The sequence below is a fragment of the Ceratotherium simum genome, chromosome 23 (genome assembly GCF_057802395.1).
Source record: "Ceratotherium simum simum isolate JZ-2026a chromosome 23, ASM5780239v1, whole genome shotgun sequence".
In the NCBI taxonomy this organism is placed as follows: domain Eukaryota; kingdom Metazoa; phylum Chordata; class Mammalia; order Perissodactyla; family Rhinocerotidae; genus Ceratotherium; species Ceratotherium simum.
In genome coordinates this window covers 2598513-2616538 of record NC_141922.1, presented here as the reverse complement: position 1 = coordinate 2616538, position 18026 = coordinate 2598513, and the positions used below count along the sequence as shown (strand labels likewise).

Below are 18026 nucleotides of genomic sequence, written 5' to 3'. Positions count from 1 at the left end.
TGCTGGCAGACGGGTCAGATGCAAACGCGCATTCAGTTAATGTCTCAAAGAGGAGGAGAGACAAGCCTCCATATTCACACATTTTGGTGAGACTTGGAGGCAGAAATAGCTCACTTCGATTCGTACATCCCCTCGGGGGGCTGCGCACCTGGGCACCACCAGAGCGGAGAAGGTCGCAGGAGCCTGAGGCCTGAGGCAGAGAAGGTCCCCATAAACACAGGCGCTGCCCAGGCACAGCATCCCTTCAGCCCGGTGGGTGTGCTCCAACGGGGCGTCCACCTGGGGCTCCCTCCAGCCCCACCTGACTACAGGGTGAGGAGGCCCAGGCCCCTCCATGGGGAACCCCATCAGAAGGAGAGGCAGGATGTGGGCAACGGGTCTGAGCCCCCTCCTCACGCCAGGGCACCCCTGCTCCTCTCACATGTGCAGCACCACCCCCCACCAGAAGAACAGAACTCTCCATGGTCCTGTCATATCAAGGGCCGCTGCCCTCTGCAACCAGCAGGGAAGAGAGTGGGTAAGGGAGGCAGGACCAGAAGTCTGGGTCATCTGTCCACAGCCGCCACTGCGGCAGGAACAGCCCTGCAGGGAGGAGGCGTCCACCCAGGTCCCTGTCCCTGCCCCTGCCACTGCCCTGCTCACGTGCAAACGAGCCACCTTGCACCCCCAGACCCCAGCAGCAGCAGCCTGGCCTTGCTCCTGTCATGGGAGGAGCTGGAAGCAGAGAGAAGAAAAGCTGTCCCGGGCACAGAAGACAGCAGTGTCCGGGGCAGTGTCGGGCACTGGACGCCACACTCCCGGTTGGGCCTCTTCTCTGCCCCGTGACTACACAGCCCGGGCTGTGCTGGGACCTGCCCTCAGTCTTGGACAAAGCCCAATCCTGGTCTGCACCAAGCTGGGGCCCTGGGGACACTCAGAGGCCGACTCTGACAGTAACATACTGCCCAGACTCGCGAGTGATTCCTGCAGCCGAGGCCCCCCCTCAGACCAGAGAATAAACGTCCTGGGGCCCCAGGGCTCGGTGCACAGGCTGCAGGCCCAGTGCTGCGCTGTGGGTGCTCTTAGCCCGCACAGCACTTCCCAGATGAGACGCAGCTCTACCCTGGGACACCGCACAAGCAGACCCCGGCTCTCAGCCAGCTCCCTCCTTCCACAGCACCCACCACGTGTCCTGCGGCACCGTGCTGCCTCATCGGCCGGCTGGGGGCAGCCCTGCAGGGCCACAGGCCCCCAGCTCACCCCAGTCTTGGTGCAGGGGGTGCTCAGAGGAAGCTGCCCCGGAGAGGCTCTGCGCCGGGGGGCTACGGGGCACTCGGGCTCTGGGTCAGGCCTCCGGGGGCCAAAGACAACCCCCTTCAGCACTGCTTCCCCAAACGTGCAGAGAGCAGGCGTGTGCACCCCAAGTCATGGCCAGCACGGGGCCTCAGGGGAAATGGGAAAGCTGCCTGCTCAGCAGCCTCAGAGCACAGGCTCCCCGTGGAGGGCCCAGCACACTGTCCACTGGCTGTCCTCAGCCCCAGCAGCCAGCCGTGCCATGCCCCTGCAGGCTGGACCCTGCCCCAGCCCCAGCCAGTGCTTATCCAGAGGGAGGAGCTGGCAGGGCTGGGCGTCCAGCAGTGGTCTCTACCCTCCCCAAATAAGGCTTTGCAGCCATTTCCCTGCCCCTCGTCTCAGCTCTGCCAGGGGAAGGCCTGCCCTCATCTCACTCTCTCTCCCTCAGTGAGTCAACAAACCTCAGTGACTGTACCAGGCCTCTTCCAGGAGGAGCACACAGCACTAAGGGACCAGTCAGTTGGCTGCCTGTTGGAGAAGAGCCCAGGGGCCAAGGGGCCAGGGCAGGCAGAGACATCTGGGCCTCACCACAAGGGATTTTGCAGAGCCAAGCACAGGGGACCGCTGGGACAAACACAGACACCAAGTTCCTGCCATGCTCCAGGGCAGGGGACTTGTGGGATGGGTCTGAGCACCCAGAGCCACACCAGTGCCACGCAGTGCCAGCCCCTTCTTGGCGCCCACAGTGTGCCCACTCTGCCTGGCAGCACCCCAAAACCAGGTCTGGCTCCAGCTGTAGGAGAGCGGGGAGCCTCCCGCAAGCCTAAGAGGCAGGCCCCGCCCCTCCCATCACCCAGGCCCATGACCAAGGCCAGCCCGCAGATGGCGCATCCCAGGTCCACACATCTCCCCACGGGCCCAGGCTTGCTCTATGCAGCTCCGCCCACTGGAAGTTCTGCTGCGGCCATCTGTTGGAGATGTTTGCGGCGCCTGCTTGTCCCCATGAGGCTGTCCACTTGCTGGCCCTCAAGAGGGAGCTGGTCCTGCTCCCAGCTTCGGCCCCAAAGTCCTTCTAGCAGCTCCCAAGGAAGGCAGGGTCCAGTGGGGCTCAGCTCCAAGGAGGGGGTGGAGCCAACACGTGTAGACCGAAGAGAGGCGAAGGGCGCTCCTGGCCGGACATTCAGAGGCATCTGGAGGAGGAGGAGCGGGCAGGAGGAGGCGCTGAAGGAGGCGGCAGCAGGAGCGAGCCAGCACGGCCGCTGGGACCAGAGATGGCCGTGTGCGGCAGTGAAGGCCCAGCCGGACACCTCATGCCATCCTCACCAGGCACAGAATCTTCCGGCAAAGGTGGGCCCTGGAGGTGGGCCCATGGCTCAGAGAGGGGTCAGCATGCCCTGGCCTGTTCTGGGGCTGAGTGACCCCGGGGAAAAAGGCCCACAGGATGAGAGCGCAGGAAGGGGTCAGGGGGCAGGTGAGGTCACCGTCCCTCCCCACACCCAGGACAGAGGCACGAGGCGGGCAGGGACGGGAGCTGAGCTGGGGCGGTGATGGTGGAAAAGCCCCGGCCTTCAGGCTGTGGGAGGCGAGGAGCCCTCAGGCGATTCCCCTCGACTTCGGCTCCTGTGACAAACGAGGGTCCCTGCCGTCTCTGCAGGCCCCTTGGCTGCATCGTGTCAACTGTGGGCGACCCCAGAAGGACTCCGAGCTCGGGGCTGGGAAGAACCTGAGCCCTGCTCCTTCACTCCCAAGACGGGCTGGCCCCTCCCTGGCCCTGAGCCTCAGTTTCCCCATCTAGAAGCAGACGGGCCAAGTGGGAGACAGCCGTCTTCACGGCGCCCAGCGCTCCCGCTGAGGGTCTTGCTCTTGCTGGTCACACGCTGGCAGCCCTGGGCACGGGCTGTGGAGGGGCCCACTTACTTGGCAGGGGCTCGGCAGCCTGGCTCTCGCCTGGGGGTGCCGGGGCTGAGAAGGTCTCGGCCACCATGCGCTCCACGGGTGTGAGGAGGAGGCCAGGGGCCGGGCTGCCCTCGGCCGGGGCACGTGGGCACTCTGCCAGTTTCTTGCGCACCACCCCACGCAGGTCGCGCCACTTGTGCTTGAGGTCGCCCAGGTCCCTGCGGCAGTAGCCCAGCGCGTTCACAGCCTGCAGGATCTTGCTCCACACGCGGTGCTTCCGGGCAGGCGTGCCACGCAGCGCCCCGAACAGCAGTGGGTAGTGGCGTGTCACCCTCTGCACCAGCACTTCTGTCTCCTGCGGGCTGAAGTTCGGCTTGCGCGTCTTGGTGCGCGAGTGGGGGCCCGGCCGCAGGGGCACGCGGCCCGGCCCCGGCAGCAGGGCCACCACGGCCGGCTCGGGGCTGGAGCTCTGCCGGCATGTAGCCTTGCTGCTGGTGGACCCTGGAAAGGCACCGGAGGCTGAGGGGGCGAGCAGGGCCAATGGCCAGCTGGGGAGCAATGAGACGGGACCGTGTAGAGCAGGGCACCACCAGGCTAGTGGCCCCAGGCCCCCAGGCACCCTGTAGAGGGGTACAGCGGCCTGGCCTGTCATCCATCATTGTAGGAACATCCACGTCAACACGTGGTAGGCTCCTGGGGTCATGGCCACTCTGGTCCCCAGGTGCCCACCCCCTCCCCAGACCCTGACCACAGTTGCCACAGGTCAGCCCTCACCTGCCCCTCTCCCTTCCCCACCTGGGAAACCGTCCCTCCCAATGAGCCCGTCACTGAGACTGAGTGACCATCTGGGTGACATCTGGGTGTCCATCTGGAGTGGACAAATCATTCTGCACACCCCACCCTGAGACAGCCGGCCAGAGGCGGAAACGGCTGCAGTCACCCATGCTGAGGCCAACAGGGGTGAGGGGCGGGAGCAGGCGGCCAGGGTGGGGTGCTGTGGAGAGGGCGCCGTGAGGGGGACAGGGCGGCCCAGCGGAGAGCTGTCCAGCCCGCGGAGCAGGGCGCGGCGTGAAGCCCAGGATCTGAGGAAGAGCGAGGGACGAGTCTGCCGGGCGGCGGCCCCAGGGGGCGGCGTGGCCGGCCATCGGGTCGCTCCTTCCCCTGGGGGCAGCATGGCATCGGGGGCAGGACACGCAGGGACCTTAGCACCTCCATGCTCCCGGGCCTGAGAGAGGCGGATGCTCATGCGCAGCCAGGGGGCCCAAGGCAGGCAACGGCCTGGCCAGGGAACAGGGGTGGAGGGTAGGTGGTTCTGGACTGGGAACTGACTGTCAGCCAAGCGGCTCCGGGCACCTGGCGTGGCCTCGCTCTTCTGGCCAAGGACCAAGAGTTCCTCCCCCTCCTGCTCAGGGTATCAGGCACTGGGGGCAGCAGCAGGAAAGACCACATGGCCACCAGGTGTGGACAGGCTAGGCCAGGTGGGGCTGAGGCCCTCATGTGGAGGGAACACAGAAACACAGGGACGTCGGCCCCCTCCCAGCACAGCCCTGCCCCCACCACACACGCGATTCCTGAGAAGTGGACGGGGACCATCAGCGGCAGAACCAGGACTCTGAGGTGGCTGGACGTCTTGGGCCCCACATCTCCAGCGCTCTCCACTGGGGTACCCACTGCCGCCACGACCCCTCCCCCACCCAAGACAGCCTATCCTCACCCTGGGGGTCCTTGGGTGGGGAGGAAGGCCCAGGGTTGGGGGCATGGAGGCTAGGACTCTAAATAAGCAGGATGGGTGGGCCACCCTCTTAGACGAGCCTGCCCTGTCTGGGCCTTCGTGAGGGGTTGGGGGAGACCTGGGGAGGTGGGGAGAAAGGGCAGCAGATGCTCAGACTCCAGAACCTGCCCTGTGCCTCGTCCATCTGAGAGGCAGATCTGCCCACACCGGAGGGAAGGAGCAGGTGGCTGGGTACCTACCGATGGCATCTCCTTGCTCTGACACCACAGAGGACAAGTCCTTGATGATCTGATTCACATCCAACAAGTCGCTCTGTGGAAACAAGATGGCAGCCGTTAGGGGCCTGGGAACTGCAGGTGCAGAGGTCAAGGGCACGGCCATCAGGGAGTGCTAAATGAGAACCAAGAACCAGGAATGAGCCCAGTCACCCCACAAGTCAGAGCCAAGGCTGGGATCTGAATACTGTCTCCTGACTCCAAGGCCAAACCCCAAACTCTCCAAGTATCGCAGGGCCATGAGCTCCCTCCCTGGGTACAGAGGACCCAGGGTCAGCTCCTGGAGGGTAGCAGTCTAGTGCAGGGCGGTGTCCCCAACATTGTCCTGCAGGCCTGACTAGAGGAGGGAAGAGGCTGTCCAGAGCAGAGCTTTCTGTCTGCACCTCCTACAGGGCCCATTAGTCCTATAGACACCTCACTCCCACATTCGCTTGGGGGCTCCTTGACAAAAGGGTCCTATCTTTCCCTCTCTGTATACCGGCACCTAGCACAGGCCAGTACACAGGTGCTGCTCATTAAATCCTGAAGGAGTGGCATAGATGGATGGATGGATGGAACTACGGATGGATGGATAGGTGGATGAATGGATGGTTGCATGAATAAGTGGATGGGTGGATGGTGGGTGGATGGAAAGATGGATGGATTGGTAGGTGGATGCACGGATGGATGGATGGGTAGGTGGGTGGGTAGAAGGACAGATGGATAGGTGGATAAATGGATGGCTGGATGAATGAGTGAGTGGGTGGATGGATAGGTGGATGAATCGATGGGTAGATGGATGAATGGTGGGTGGGTGGATGGATGGATGGGTGGGTGGGTGAGTGCATGGATGGATGGAGGATGGGTGGATAAATGATGGATGGGTAGATGAATGGGGGGGTGGGCAGATGGATGGATGGATAGGTAGACGGACGGTTGGATGAACGAACAGGTAGGTGGGTGGATGGATGGATGGTGGGTGGATGGATACACAGATGGATGGTAGCCCCACTGCTATCCAAAGACTGAGTAGCTTCATGAAGCTAGTGAACAGGGTAAGGAGCAGAAACTTGGACCAGGAGGACTTTGGGGTATCTCCTACCCTGGCATGTCATGCCATCCTCCATGCTGCTCAACTCCATCCTAACTCCATTAGCTCAGCAAAGTAGCAATGATGCTCACGAGGGACGTGGCCACATCACTCACAGACCACACACCTGGAACTGTGCTGGGGGTATGTCACACACCACCGCCTTCACACCTGGCAGCACCCATGAGGGGAGGTCACGGCACCCATCTGACAGTGGAGGTTATGGGGGCTCTAGAGGGTCTATGACCTCAGGAGCCGCTCAGAAAGGGGAGAGCTGGGACTAGCACCTGTGCCCACTGACTCAGAGCCCACTCATTTCCTGATGGCCACCCCGCAGAGGACAGCTCCTCCACTAGCCAGCCACAGGACCCTGGGCAAAGCCGCTCACCTCGGAGCCCGTTTCCTCACTGACCACCTGGGCAGAACTGACCCTTCCTCCCTTGGTGCCTGGCATGCGGCCCGGGTTAAGCCCAAGCCAGGGAAGGCTCCTTCACGCCTGTGAGACCGGGGGTGGGTATAGGGGGGACACTCTGAGGCTCATTCCGGAGCCTAGATTGATTTCCGCAGGGGTCATTTCACACTGCAAAATATTACAGGGAAATTCATTTTCTCTTTAGGAGTGTTCTGGGAAATGAAGCAATTAGCACGATCTTAAACTGACATGTACTATCAATTGCAATTCAATTAGTGGGCTTAAACACGGTGCAGGGCGGGCGGCCGCGCTGGGGAACGGGGCCCATGGTTGCAAAGGCGGTGGCGAGCGTGGGGCCTGCAGGCCTTCGCTTCATGGGGTGGCAGCAGACGGGTAGGTACCAGGAGGCCCCAGGCCTGGGCCCATTTCTGGGAACCACGTCACCACAGACTTCCCTGGGTGAGGCCGCTAGCTGGGGAGACCAAGCTTAGGTTCCACCCTAAGGCTGAGAGATCAAGGTCACAAGATGAAGGCTGCAGGCTCAGCTGGGCCTCGGTCAGACTGGCCCCACCTCCACAGACTTCCAGGTTCCCACCCCGACCCCGTCAGAGGCTGGCCACTGACTGGCCACACACCAACCTTGACCTTGGCCACCGAGCCTGCCCAGGCCCGCTGTGAACAGAGGCCTCTCCCATGTGAGGCTGGCCTGAGGGGCCCTGAGCCTGGCCTCGGGTGTCCTTGGACTCAGGGCCTCACAGGGGCCTTTCTAAGGGAACTCAATCTCCCCACACTGTGTGAGCACACCTGGTAGCGCCCCACTTCACAGACAGGGCAGACGGGGAAACCAAGTCACCAAGAGGTTAGGGGACTCTCCCAACGACAAGTGGCTGGTAAAGGTTGGAGCCAGCACTCACACCCAAGTTCTGGCTGACCTGACCCAGGCCACGACCCAACTGGACCCCACCACTCTCACCACTGGTAATGGGGCACCCCTGGCAATTACACCACCTGGTCAGAATGTGGGGACCGCGGGCTTCGCTCCCAGGGAGATCACGCGGTGCAGAGGCCTACGTGTGCAGGTTAACGCGTGCGCACTATACCCCTTCTCGTGAGCAGGGGCAGCTGAGGGCCACAGCTGCTGCAGTTCGGCCTGTGGCCCTGTCCAGCCTAGAGGGACACAGCCTCAGCAAAGGAGAGGGGAGGGAGGGGTGTGTCTGAGCTGGGACATGAGCTCGGTACCCCCTGGGCTGCCCGCCGGGATGGGGGTGGAGGCAGGAGCGGCTAGAAATCGCTGGCCTTGGTGTGAACACACAGCTACTGGACTGGGTGCTCCCTGTGTGGAGCAGCGTCAACCCCCATAACCTGGGACAGCCCGTGATGGAACATGGGGTCCCCAGTCCGGCTCTCATTCTAGGCTTTGGGGGAGGCCCCCTTTGCAATGCAGTGGCCAAGGCAATCGTCCGACTCACTGGCAAACCCGCTGGCGCCGTGGCCGCTGACCAGCTTTACAAACCGCTTTCCCCCAGGGCCTGGCTCCACCCGAGCAGGATGCGTCTGTAGCAAGCAGCCCTCGGAACACAGTCAGTGCTGTGGCTGAGGATGGCTGCCTGGAGCCGCCACTGACCTGGCCGTCTCGGGCTGGGGTGCCCCGCCCAGGCCCTGCCGTCCCCTCAGCCACATCAGCAACACCCGCCAGGAGCACGCACAGGCCTCTGTCCAGAGGCGACAGATGGAGCCAGGTGGGCCGCTGCCAGGGGCTCCTGTCCACTCCTGGCTGGCCGAGCAGAGACGACCAGGAGCAGTGATAACCCGGTCCACCGGTGTGAGCTGAGATACATGGGGCGTTTGCTCATGCTCCGATTCCCAGGGCATTCGGCGTGGGTGAAGCCGCAGAGGAGGGGGGCCTTACTCGGGTGACCCACACTGGACAGTGCCGCCAACAGCACCAGCACCTCAGCTTCTGGAAGCTCACGTATCGGGGGGTTTGCATTCATTGACGGCAGTTGACGGAACCTTCCACACGGACACCCCTGTTTCATTTCTGGCCTCCCGCTATTTAAAAAGCCTGATGCTCAGACTGCTGACCTTCACCCACCTCTCAGCACATGGTTCAGAGACCTTGCAGGAGCAAAGCCAGCCCCACGTCCGCAGCAGACCGTCCCCCCTCAGTTCCTTGAGCCCCCCGAGATCCATGACCCCTCTGACAAATAAATTTCATTCGTCTTGAACAGAAGCTCAGGCGGGGCTCCTGGAAACAGCCACGATAAGAACCCCCCACCTGTGTGTTCCAGAAAACACGTTCTGCAGAGAGCCCCTCCCCTGTGTGACGCAGACACAACTCGATGGCCCCCCTTTGTTCACTCAGGACAAGGCCAGAAACAGACTCCCTGGTCCCAGTCTGTGCCTCATACACAATGGGCTGAACAGCTTGTCGCCTGACCCATCGGGACAAATGGCCCGATAACGAACTGTGAGCCCAGCTTCCCTGCCCCCAGCCCCGGACTTGGGCCCCTCGGAGAGCCAGCCGCGCTCGGGCTGGGACAGCCTGGTCCAGCGCCCTTTCACCCCGCCCCACACCCAGTCCCTTCCAGCTCTGTCCACTCCTCTGGGCAGAAGAACCTCCCTTCCAGACTCTGGAGATGCTGGCACATCTTACAGCCACAGCACCCCCTTATTGCGAGAGCCCCCCATCAAAATTAGTAAGTGTGCTGGGGGATAACGGTGTGAGGGGGCCCCGGGGCCACGTGCTTCAGCTGGTCTGAGGGCTGTGGGAGCGAGGGTGGGGGGATGGGGACACTGTACGGGGACCAGGCTGACCAGCGGGCACATGTGGAGCCTGACCTTGACCCTGACCTTGAGCCACCCTGCGGGGGTCAGCAAGATGCGCCCTCCACGCAGAGCAGACACGACTGCCAGGAGGGGGTGGTAAGCTTGGGGCCACAGACTTCTCCTGGACCCCTGGGCAGCAGCCTCCTACGTGATCTCAGGCTGGCTCCGAGGGGCTGCTCAGGGTACAGGGACCCCAGGAGCCCAGCTCCTGGCCAGATCAGCCTATCCGCTCGCAGGATCCACCCTGCCGGAAGGATCTGGCCAGGAGCCTGCACCCTCCTGACTTCCCGAGTAGCAGAGAGCAGGCGAGGTCCTAGATGCCAAGGCATTGCGGTCCCCGGCCTGTGCACCACGGAGGAGCAGGGAGGCTGTGTCTTCTCCTCCAAGATCACTCCCGGGCACTGGGACCTCCCAGGGAGGGGGGACAGGGGCTCTATCTCATCATCCCAGCACCCAACGCCTGTTTGCAGAATGGACCTGGCAATGAGGAGCTGGCCACGACCCTGTAATGCAGCAGACTTGGGCAGGTGCAGGCAGCTGGGACCTGGACCTGGGCCCATCACTGATGGGGCAGGGCGGGGCGGGGCAGACCTGATGACGGGCCAGGACAGGGAGGGCTGTGAGAGAGAGGTGCAGATGGGCAGCCTCAGCAGCAGGGAGCAGCACAGAGAGGGAGTGCCTGGGTGCAGATAGCTGGCACGGATGGTGTCCCCTCAGTCACTGTGCTGGGCGCCTGAGCACCCGGAGAGGCCTCAGCTCCTGACCGAGGATGCCAGGGCAGGAGGAGCCCATCTCCCAGGCACACCTCAGGGATACACCAGAGATCTGGACCCCACCAGGAGCCTGAATGGTAACCAAGTTCCAGAAAGAAGTCCAGTCCTCAGTCCTGGCGTCCGAGCTCAAGGCCAGACTGGTCACAGCCTAAGGGAGGGGGGCCTGCCCTGGGGGCCCAGAAGCCCCCGCACAGCTGCCCTAGGATGGAGCCCTCGGGGACACGGAGCAGCCCAGCTGTGGCACCCGAGGGCGGCAGACACTGGGAACCGTGTGCCGGGCGTGGGCACCAGGGAGCGGGAGAGCGAGGGAGAGACTAAAAGAACACCTTAACTTAGTAAATGTTTAAATCATGCAATTATTTTCCTGATTGCTTCTAAATCTAGAACTCATTAAAAGCTCTCACAGAATCTTCTTTCTCTTCTTTTACTGGCACCGCAGAATAATAACCTTGCACGGGACATAATAAAACCTTAGCGTGCGTGTGTGTGTGTGTGTGCACGCATGTGTGTTCCCTTCATTTTCAAGAACGAAAAGAAAGAAAATACCACTGCATTTTTCTCTATCACGCAATCTCTTCTTATAATTAGGATCTTGGCAACCATCCACCTACAAAGACAACTGTTCCAGTTAATGGAACAGCCAAACTTTAGTTACTGATTTATTCACGTATTTATAGTCAGATACTAGCCAGACCCACCACCCCCTGCATCCTAGCTGCACCACGCCATCTACAGGGGTGGAAGCTGGGCCCCAGAGGCTCTGTCCAGCCTGGAGGTCCCTCCTGGCCCCCTCCTCATCCCCAGCCTCCTTCCTCCTAGGCCTGCCAGGTAGCCATGGCAACAGAGCAGCTGGTGCACTCTGAGCCTGCACCTGGGTCAGGTGACACAGCCACTCCAGAGGACAGCAGGGAGCGCCAGCCCTCACAGGTGAGATCAGGTGAGATGGGCTTGGCAGGGGGAGGCTGGCACAGACACAGCAGTGCGGGCAGTAGGAGAGCCAGCTGGGAGCAGACAGGTGACGCTGGCTCCAGCTCAGTCAGCCAGACCAGTGCCTGGCAAGCCTGCTCATGCTGGCAGTGGCCAGGGGCACGTGCCTGTGTCATTCAACCACCCCTGCCCCAGGGAGACTGGGCACTGCCCGGCCCTCCTGACAGGAAGAGTCAGCGTCAACCAGGGCTAAGTAACGTGTGGGCGGGCAAAGCTGGGCCTCGTGGGCTCCTCCCACTCCTGGCTCTTAGGCTCTGCCACCACTGCGTGGGGTGGCCTCGGTGACCTCCTGCATCCTTCTCATCTGGAAAAGAGGCTGACCCAGAGGCAGGGGTGAGAACATCGCAGGCAGGACAGCCCTGCTCTGGAGTCAGGCCGCCTGGGCTCAAGTCCCAGCTCTGCCACTCAAGCTGCATGGCCTGGGCCAAGTGACATGACTTCTCTAAGACTCTGCTTCATCTTTGATAAAACCATAACACAAGAGTGCTCACTCTCCCAGGGCTCTTGTGTGGGCTGATGAGAAGACACATATAAACAAAGGCAGCAGAGCCTTTTTATTAAAATACAAATCTTCTGTGGAGTCCCAATACGTAAAACGTATTCATCCATTCACCTGCCATCTATCCACGCCCTATGCATCGACCCCCCATCCCCCATCCATCCATCCCCCATCCCCCATCCATCCATCCCCCATCCATCCATCCGTCCATCCACCCATCCATCCATCCATCCATCCACCCATCTATCCATTCGTCCATCCACCATCCATTTGCTGGTTCAAGAAATAGTCATTGAGTGCCCAGATAGTGTGGTGCATCCTTCAGGAATAACTAAAACAGACAAAAATTCCTGCCTCCATGGGGCTCACATTCTTGTGGAAGGAGATAAACAATAAGATAATTAAATAGTATATTAGACAAGCAGAGGAGTGACTAAAATCTTAGAGGGACAACATTTGAGTCCAAACCTGGTGGTAAAAGGGAGTAAGCCACTCGAGTGTCTGGAGGAACCAGGTGCCAGGCTCAGGACAGCAAGTGCAAAGGAGCAGGAGCTGCCAGCACGTCTGCAGAGCCGTGAGGGCCAGGGTGCTGGAGGGGCCGGGGGGCGGGGCGTGGTCTATGAGCGGTCATGGGGGTGTGCAGCTGCCCCCTCAGAAGAAGGCTGGGCAACATACCCCCGCCACTCCTGCTCTTCTTACAAAGTGACCCTGGCATGTGTCCATCAAGAGCTGGGGCCAGTGGTCCCTCCCTTGGGCCCAAACAGGCCTTCATAACTGCCTTAGCCAACAGTGTGTGCCAGAGATCTGGCTGCGTGACTTCCGAGGCTAGATCACAAAAAATAAAAAGCCTGGATGCCCCAAGATGAGGGAAGGACCCCAGCACCTGGAGACTGGAGAGCCTTCCTTCTCCAGGAAAACACAAACACCTCCTGGGAGGTCCCACCTCGGCCGCTATTGTGAGAGCACTGGGCTCAGCTCAGCCTCAGCACCCTCTCACTGCAGAACAGCCCCAGGGGGCCGACCCTTAGTCAGGGTGGGCTGCAGGGTCTGCGTGGGGGAGGGGAAGGCCAGCAGGAGCTGGGAGGGGCCTGCTGTCACCCACAGCCACAGCCCCAGCCTCCCTCGCCCTTCTCAGGTGAGAGTCCTGCCAGGCAGTTCAACTCTGCAGCAGCATTCTCACCTTCGGGCTGACTGAGGTCTCATGTTCACTTAACCTCCCAACAGCCTGAGAGATGGGTGCCACCCATTTTACAGATAAACAAACTGAGGCTTCCAGCAGAGAACCCCCTCAGGCCCGTGGCCAGGCAGTTGCACGGCTGAGCCTGGGACCCAGGGCCAGACTCCCACTTCCCCTCTGTGGCCAGGAGGTGCCCAAGGCCGGCCAGCCCCTCTCCCCAAGAGGGGACAGGAAGCTTCCCCGTGTGTCCAGGAGCGGCCTCTCCCTCCTCCGCCATCCCTCCAGACCCTGCCCTGCCCTGCCCGCTGTCTGCAGTGAGACTGCTCTTCGTGCCAGAACCAGCTGCTCTGGTGGTGACAGGCCACGTCGGACCACGGGTGGTCTCGGCTGACTGGGTCCTGTCAGTGGGCACTGGCTGCCTGTCCACAGGGGCCCCGAGAGAGCATCCCCCCACGGGGCCTGGCAGGCAGGGAGTCAACTGGGGGCAGGAAAGGAGAGCACACTGGCCCAGTCCTGGTGTGGGTGACCCTGGCCCCACTCGGGGAGAAGGGACAGGGGCAGCCCACCCAGCGGGCAACAAGGAGGACTCACCTGTGAGGGGAGCAAGGAAGTCTGGGGCTGGGAGGCAGGACCGAGCTGCCCCAGGGGCCGGAGAGGGCCAGCTGCAGAGAACGTGGATCAGAGCCAGCCCGAGGGAAGCAGAGGGGAGGACAGCAGGTGCACGGGGGTGCAGGAGCCACTGGCAGAGTTGAGCGGGCAGCCTTGTCGGGACGGAGCAGAGGTCACCCTCAGTATCTGGGGCAACAGCGAGGGCCCCAAGTGCCACGCGGAGGGAGCCGGCCGCAGCCGTAAGGACATCTCCTGGGGCAGCCTCGGGGGACAGAGAGGCCAGAGGGAGACCATGGGCGCGAAGGCAGCCCTGTTCCCAGGAGGAGGAGGAAGCCGGGGACCCCTTCGCCCGCAGCCCCGGAGCCCTTCCCTTCTACTCCTCTGGGAGGAGGGGTGCTCCCAGAAAGGGGGCTCACCTGGGGGCTCAGCATGTGCAGGGGTTTCATGTGGACCTGCGGGCACCCCTCCTGCCCCTCCAGAGAGGCAGCTCCGTCACCCGGTCCTCAACTCTGCCTGCAGCCCAGGTGTCACCACAGTACCACCCAGGGGTGCCCCACCTTCCAGTCTGCAAAGCACCCTGCAGCCCATTATCAGAGGGTCCCCCATTTCTGACTGCCCCACAGGACTAGGACACAGGCTCAGAGAGGGGACCTGAGGCTGGAAGGGATGCGAGGGGTGCCAGCTGGGAGAGCCGGCTCTGCCCAGGCTGGCCATGGCCTTGCTGTGTGGCCACAGGGACCCAGCTCTCCTTTCATGGTCCCTGCATGCTCAGCTGCACAAGGCACAGGATGGAGGGGACACGGCCACCGGAAAAGGGCAGTGGGGACTCGGCCCTGCAGGCCAGACTCCAGGGAGGGGAGGGCCAAGCTGTAGAGGAGGTGGGGCAGGTTGGCGGTGTCGGCACCAGCTCTGGCACAGCTGCAGTGGAAAGACAGACTGCTGAGGGGCAGCAGACAGGCCTGGGGATAGAGCTGCCAGCTGCCTGGTTGCCGGCTGGCCCACGGTGGAGAGGGACAGCAGCTCCTCCTTAATTGGGCGCCCAGACGCCTCCTCACGCCCCAGCGATCTTGCTTCCTCCCACCTACACCCAGCCTCCCGCACCGCTCAAACCCAATTAAAGCGCCCGCTCCCAACAATGAGAAGGAAATGGCCTTTCCCTCTTCTCTCCACTCCAGACAAGGCCCCGGCTGGGAGGCTACGAGCCGCCTGCACCTGACACGCTGACGCTCCGGGTCCTGAGGGGTGTGGGGCCCCAAGGCCTGGCCCGCCCAGGACCAGAGTCAGGCAGGTGCCCTGGGCTGGGAGGCCAGAGAGACCAGCGGCCTCTGAAGAAGGGGCAGGGAGGAGCCCCAGAGAGGAGGCCAAGCACTGGGCGGGAGGTGGGGCCCCGAGATCCAGCTCCTGCACGTGCGGAGGTCAGCTTGGCCTGGTGTGGCCCTCCTGTCGCACCTCGCCCAGGAGGGACCGGGCGAAGCGAGGTCCAACGCCAGGGCTGCCAGCGGTGCCCAGGCGAGGGGTCAGATCGCGTGGGCCCCAGCCGTGTGGCGTCTCCCATCAGGAAGTCCGTAGTGACGTCCTGCCGCGATGTGAGTGCACCCGGGACGCATGTGCCCGGGCTGAGGCAGCTCCTGCTCTCAGTGGCCACTCCACCCTTCACAGCCCCAGGGTCCCCACCCCGCTCTCGGGCTGGCAGGGGCTGTCCAGAGAGGTCTCCTGCACCGGGAGCCAGAGGGCCACCCGCAGCCGCTCTCCGGGCAGTGAGCCGGCGACCAAAACCCCCAGGGACACAGCTCTTAGCCGCCCGGGCCGCCTCCCCCTGCAGGTAGCTGATTTTGCTTTCTCAACTCCATTCTTCTACAGGAAGCGAAAGAGAAGAAGCCCGACGTACAGGGCACAGGGAAAAGCAGGACTGGCGCTACCCACCGGGCAGCCCACCCCCGGCCTGCAGCCCACGGGGGAGGCTCTTGGGGAGGGGGTGCCTCCAACCCTGGCCGCACACCCGCGGCACAGCCCCGCGCACGCTCCCTAACACTCCTCGCACATCGGCAGCTCCCATGAGAGAAGGCCCAGCACTTCTCACAGGAGGGAAACTGAGGCCAGGGAGGGCCCGGAACTGCCCTGGCCACACTGCTGGCACACGGCAGCACCAAGATGGAGCCCAGGCTGGGAGAGCATGCGTGGTCCAGGCCCGGGAGGCCAGGGGTCAGGACAGAGTGCAGCTGAGACCACACCCCGGGGCAGGCGCACTCAGGCCAGGGAGGGCCACCTGTGAGCAACCTGGGCCTGTGGGGCACCCTCATCCCCAGGGCCTGGCAGTTCTGTAAGGGGTGTGGAACGAGCAGGGCTGGAGGGAGGCGAGGGGTGGGGTGACAGCACATGGAGCTTTCTCGGCCAGGCATGTGGCCACAGGCACAGGGACCCGGCGTGGGGGCAGGACAGGTAAAGTGCAGGGGCAGCAGGTGCCAGCACCGTGCAGGTGTTCCACACGGTGGCCAGCGAGGAGCAGGAGCTGGGTGCCCACTGTGTCCCCAGGGCTCCAGGCCCCCATCACGCCCCTGGACAGCGACATTGCCGAAAAGCGGGCCCAGGGCCAGGCCAGCAGGCAGAGACCTGCCTGGACAGTGAGCCGAGGGACGGGAGCAACTTCCCAAGTGGGAGCTGCACGAGGGTGAGAGGCTGCCCGCGGGGGTCCTGACCTGGCCTGGAGGTGGGCAGCCCAGGCAGGGGCACAGGACAGGCCTCTATCGTTGTGGGGGACTTGCCAGTTTTATGGGTTCATTCAACAAGCATCCGTCAAGCCAGCTACTGCAGGCCCTGGGGATCGCGCCCGACGCCAGACAGAAGGGGTCCCTGTTCTGGTGGACAGACAGACAGTAACTTGGCAAACAACCAAACCAACCAGAGCCTCTGGGCGTGCTGAGGTGGGCACAGAGCAGAGCGGGGTGGGGGGGGTGGCACCAGCAACGTCGAGGTCTGGGGAGGGGCTCCAGGCAGCAGGAGCCGTGGCACAAAGCCCCTGAGCTGGGGAGGCATGTTGTGGGCGTCCCGGGAGGGGCGGGGGGAGGAGAACAGTGGGGCCATCTCGGGGGCATCCAGGCCAAGGAAGGGGCACAGGACGTTGTGTTCACAGATGGGGAGCCCCCAAAGGGTCTCAAAGGACACTGTGCTGACAGAGGACGGGGCTGCCCAGGGAGGTTGGGGGCAGGTCTCTACAGAGGCCCCGGGGGCAGGACACCCTCACTCAGAACCTAACAGGCCAGGTCCCGGTGGGCACACTGAGCTAAGCAAGGGCCCAGAATCATTGAGGGAGGCCCAGCACCCGTGGTCTCCAGTCTCCTGCCCATTCACCACCAGGTCCCTTGCTAGTGAGCCAAGGTGCCCATCGGCTGCCCTGACAGCCCCCAGAGGGCCCCCTGTGCAGGCAGGGCCTTGGAGAGAGAGACCGTCCCTTGCCCCACCCATTTCACAGATAAAACCACTGAGGCAAGTGGCGGCTTTAAGGTCACCCAGCTAGTTACTGCAGACTTGGGCCTAAAGCCAGGACGTGGCCTCCCCGTCCGGCACTTTGTCACCTCCCACAGGATGATCTGGGGAGGAGGAGGGCAAGAAAGGAAAGAAGGGACACCGAGAGGAGCCACCAGCTCTGCACCCTCAGCGCCAGCCCTGCGCCAGGCCCAGCGTTCACCCCATAAATGCCTGCCAGAGGCCTCGAAGCAGGAAGGAATCGGACGTGACGTTAACCTGCTGCTGTGACTTGATTCCATTCTCTGGGCCTCAGTTTCCCCGTCTGTCCACACCCCCCACCACCCACCCAATAAGGTAAGTCCCTGAGAGCAAACAAGAGCCTGAAAGGGCGTTCCCAGACACCAAGTGTCACCTCGGGCGTCTTCGTGAATGCACACAACTGTGCAAATCCAAAAGCCACGGGGATGTGGGCAGCTGGTGCGGGGACAGAGTAGGGGGATGGATTGGGGGTCTGGTGGCAGGGTGGAGTGGGAGAATGCAGTGGGGGACAGAGTGAGGGGTCGGGGGGGTTCATGGGGGGATGGAGTGGAGGGGTGGGGTGGGAGGCCGGTGGGGGGATGGGGTGGGGGGTGCTAAGTGGCTAGCTCAGTTCCACATGGAAAGTCTGCAACTGGCCAAGGTGTGAACCCCAATGTGTGCCTTCCCGCGGCTGTTCCCACAGCCCCCTCCCCAAAACACCCGCCCAGGACGGCAGCCCAAACCCCTGCAGGCCGCGGTGGCTGTGCAGAGACAACTCCCGAGAACCCTGAGCAGTTGGGCTCTGGGCCATCCTGGAGGGGCCTGGGGATGCCCGCCTGCCCCTCGGACCCCGGCTGGGCCTCTGCTGCCTCCCTCCCCGCGCTCCTGGCTCACATCGGGGCCCCTCCCTCATTAGTCACGTTTGAGATGCTCTGTCTCCAGGACAGGCTCTAAACCTGGAGCAAGGCTTTATAAAGGCTAATGACAATTTGTGTTTGTCTTTCCCATTTTCA

The 18026-nt window shown here is 62.8% G+C and overlaps 1 protein-coding gene across 1 annotated transcript in view; it reads right to left on the bottom strand.

The window, feature by feature from the left end:
• Nucleotides 1-18026, bottom strand: part of TSNARE1 (t-SNARE domain containing 1) — a 123382-nt gene that overhangs the window by 7737 nt on the left and 97619 nt on the right. Inside the window, exons 11-12 of the mRNA XM_087447388.1 lie at nucleotides 5140-5212; nucleotides 3190-3669 (exon numbers count right to left, since the gene is read on the bottom strand). Coding sequence (XP_087303514.1) covers nucleotides 3190-3669; nucleotides 5140-5212 — 553 coding nt within the window. The remainder of the gene's footprint in view (nucleotides 1-3189; nucleotides 3670-5139; nucleotides 5213-18026) is intronic.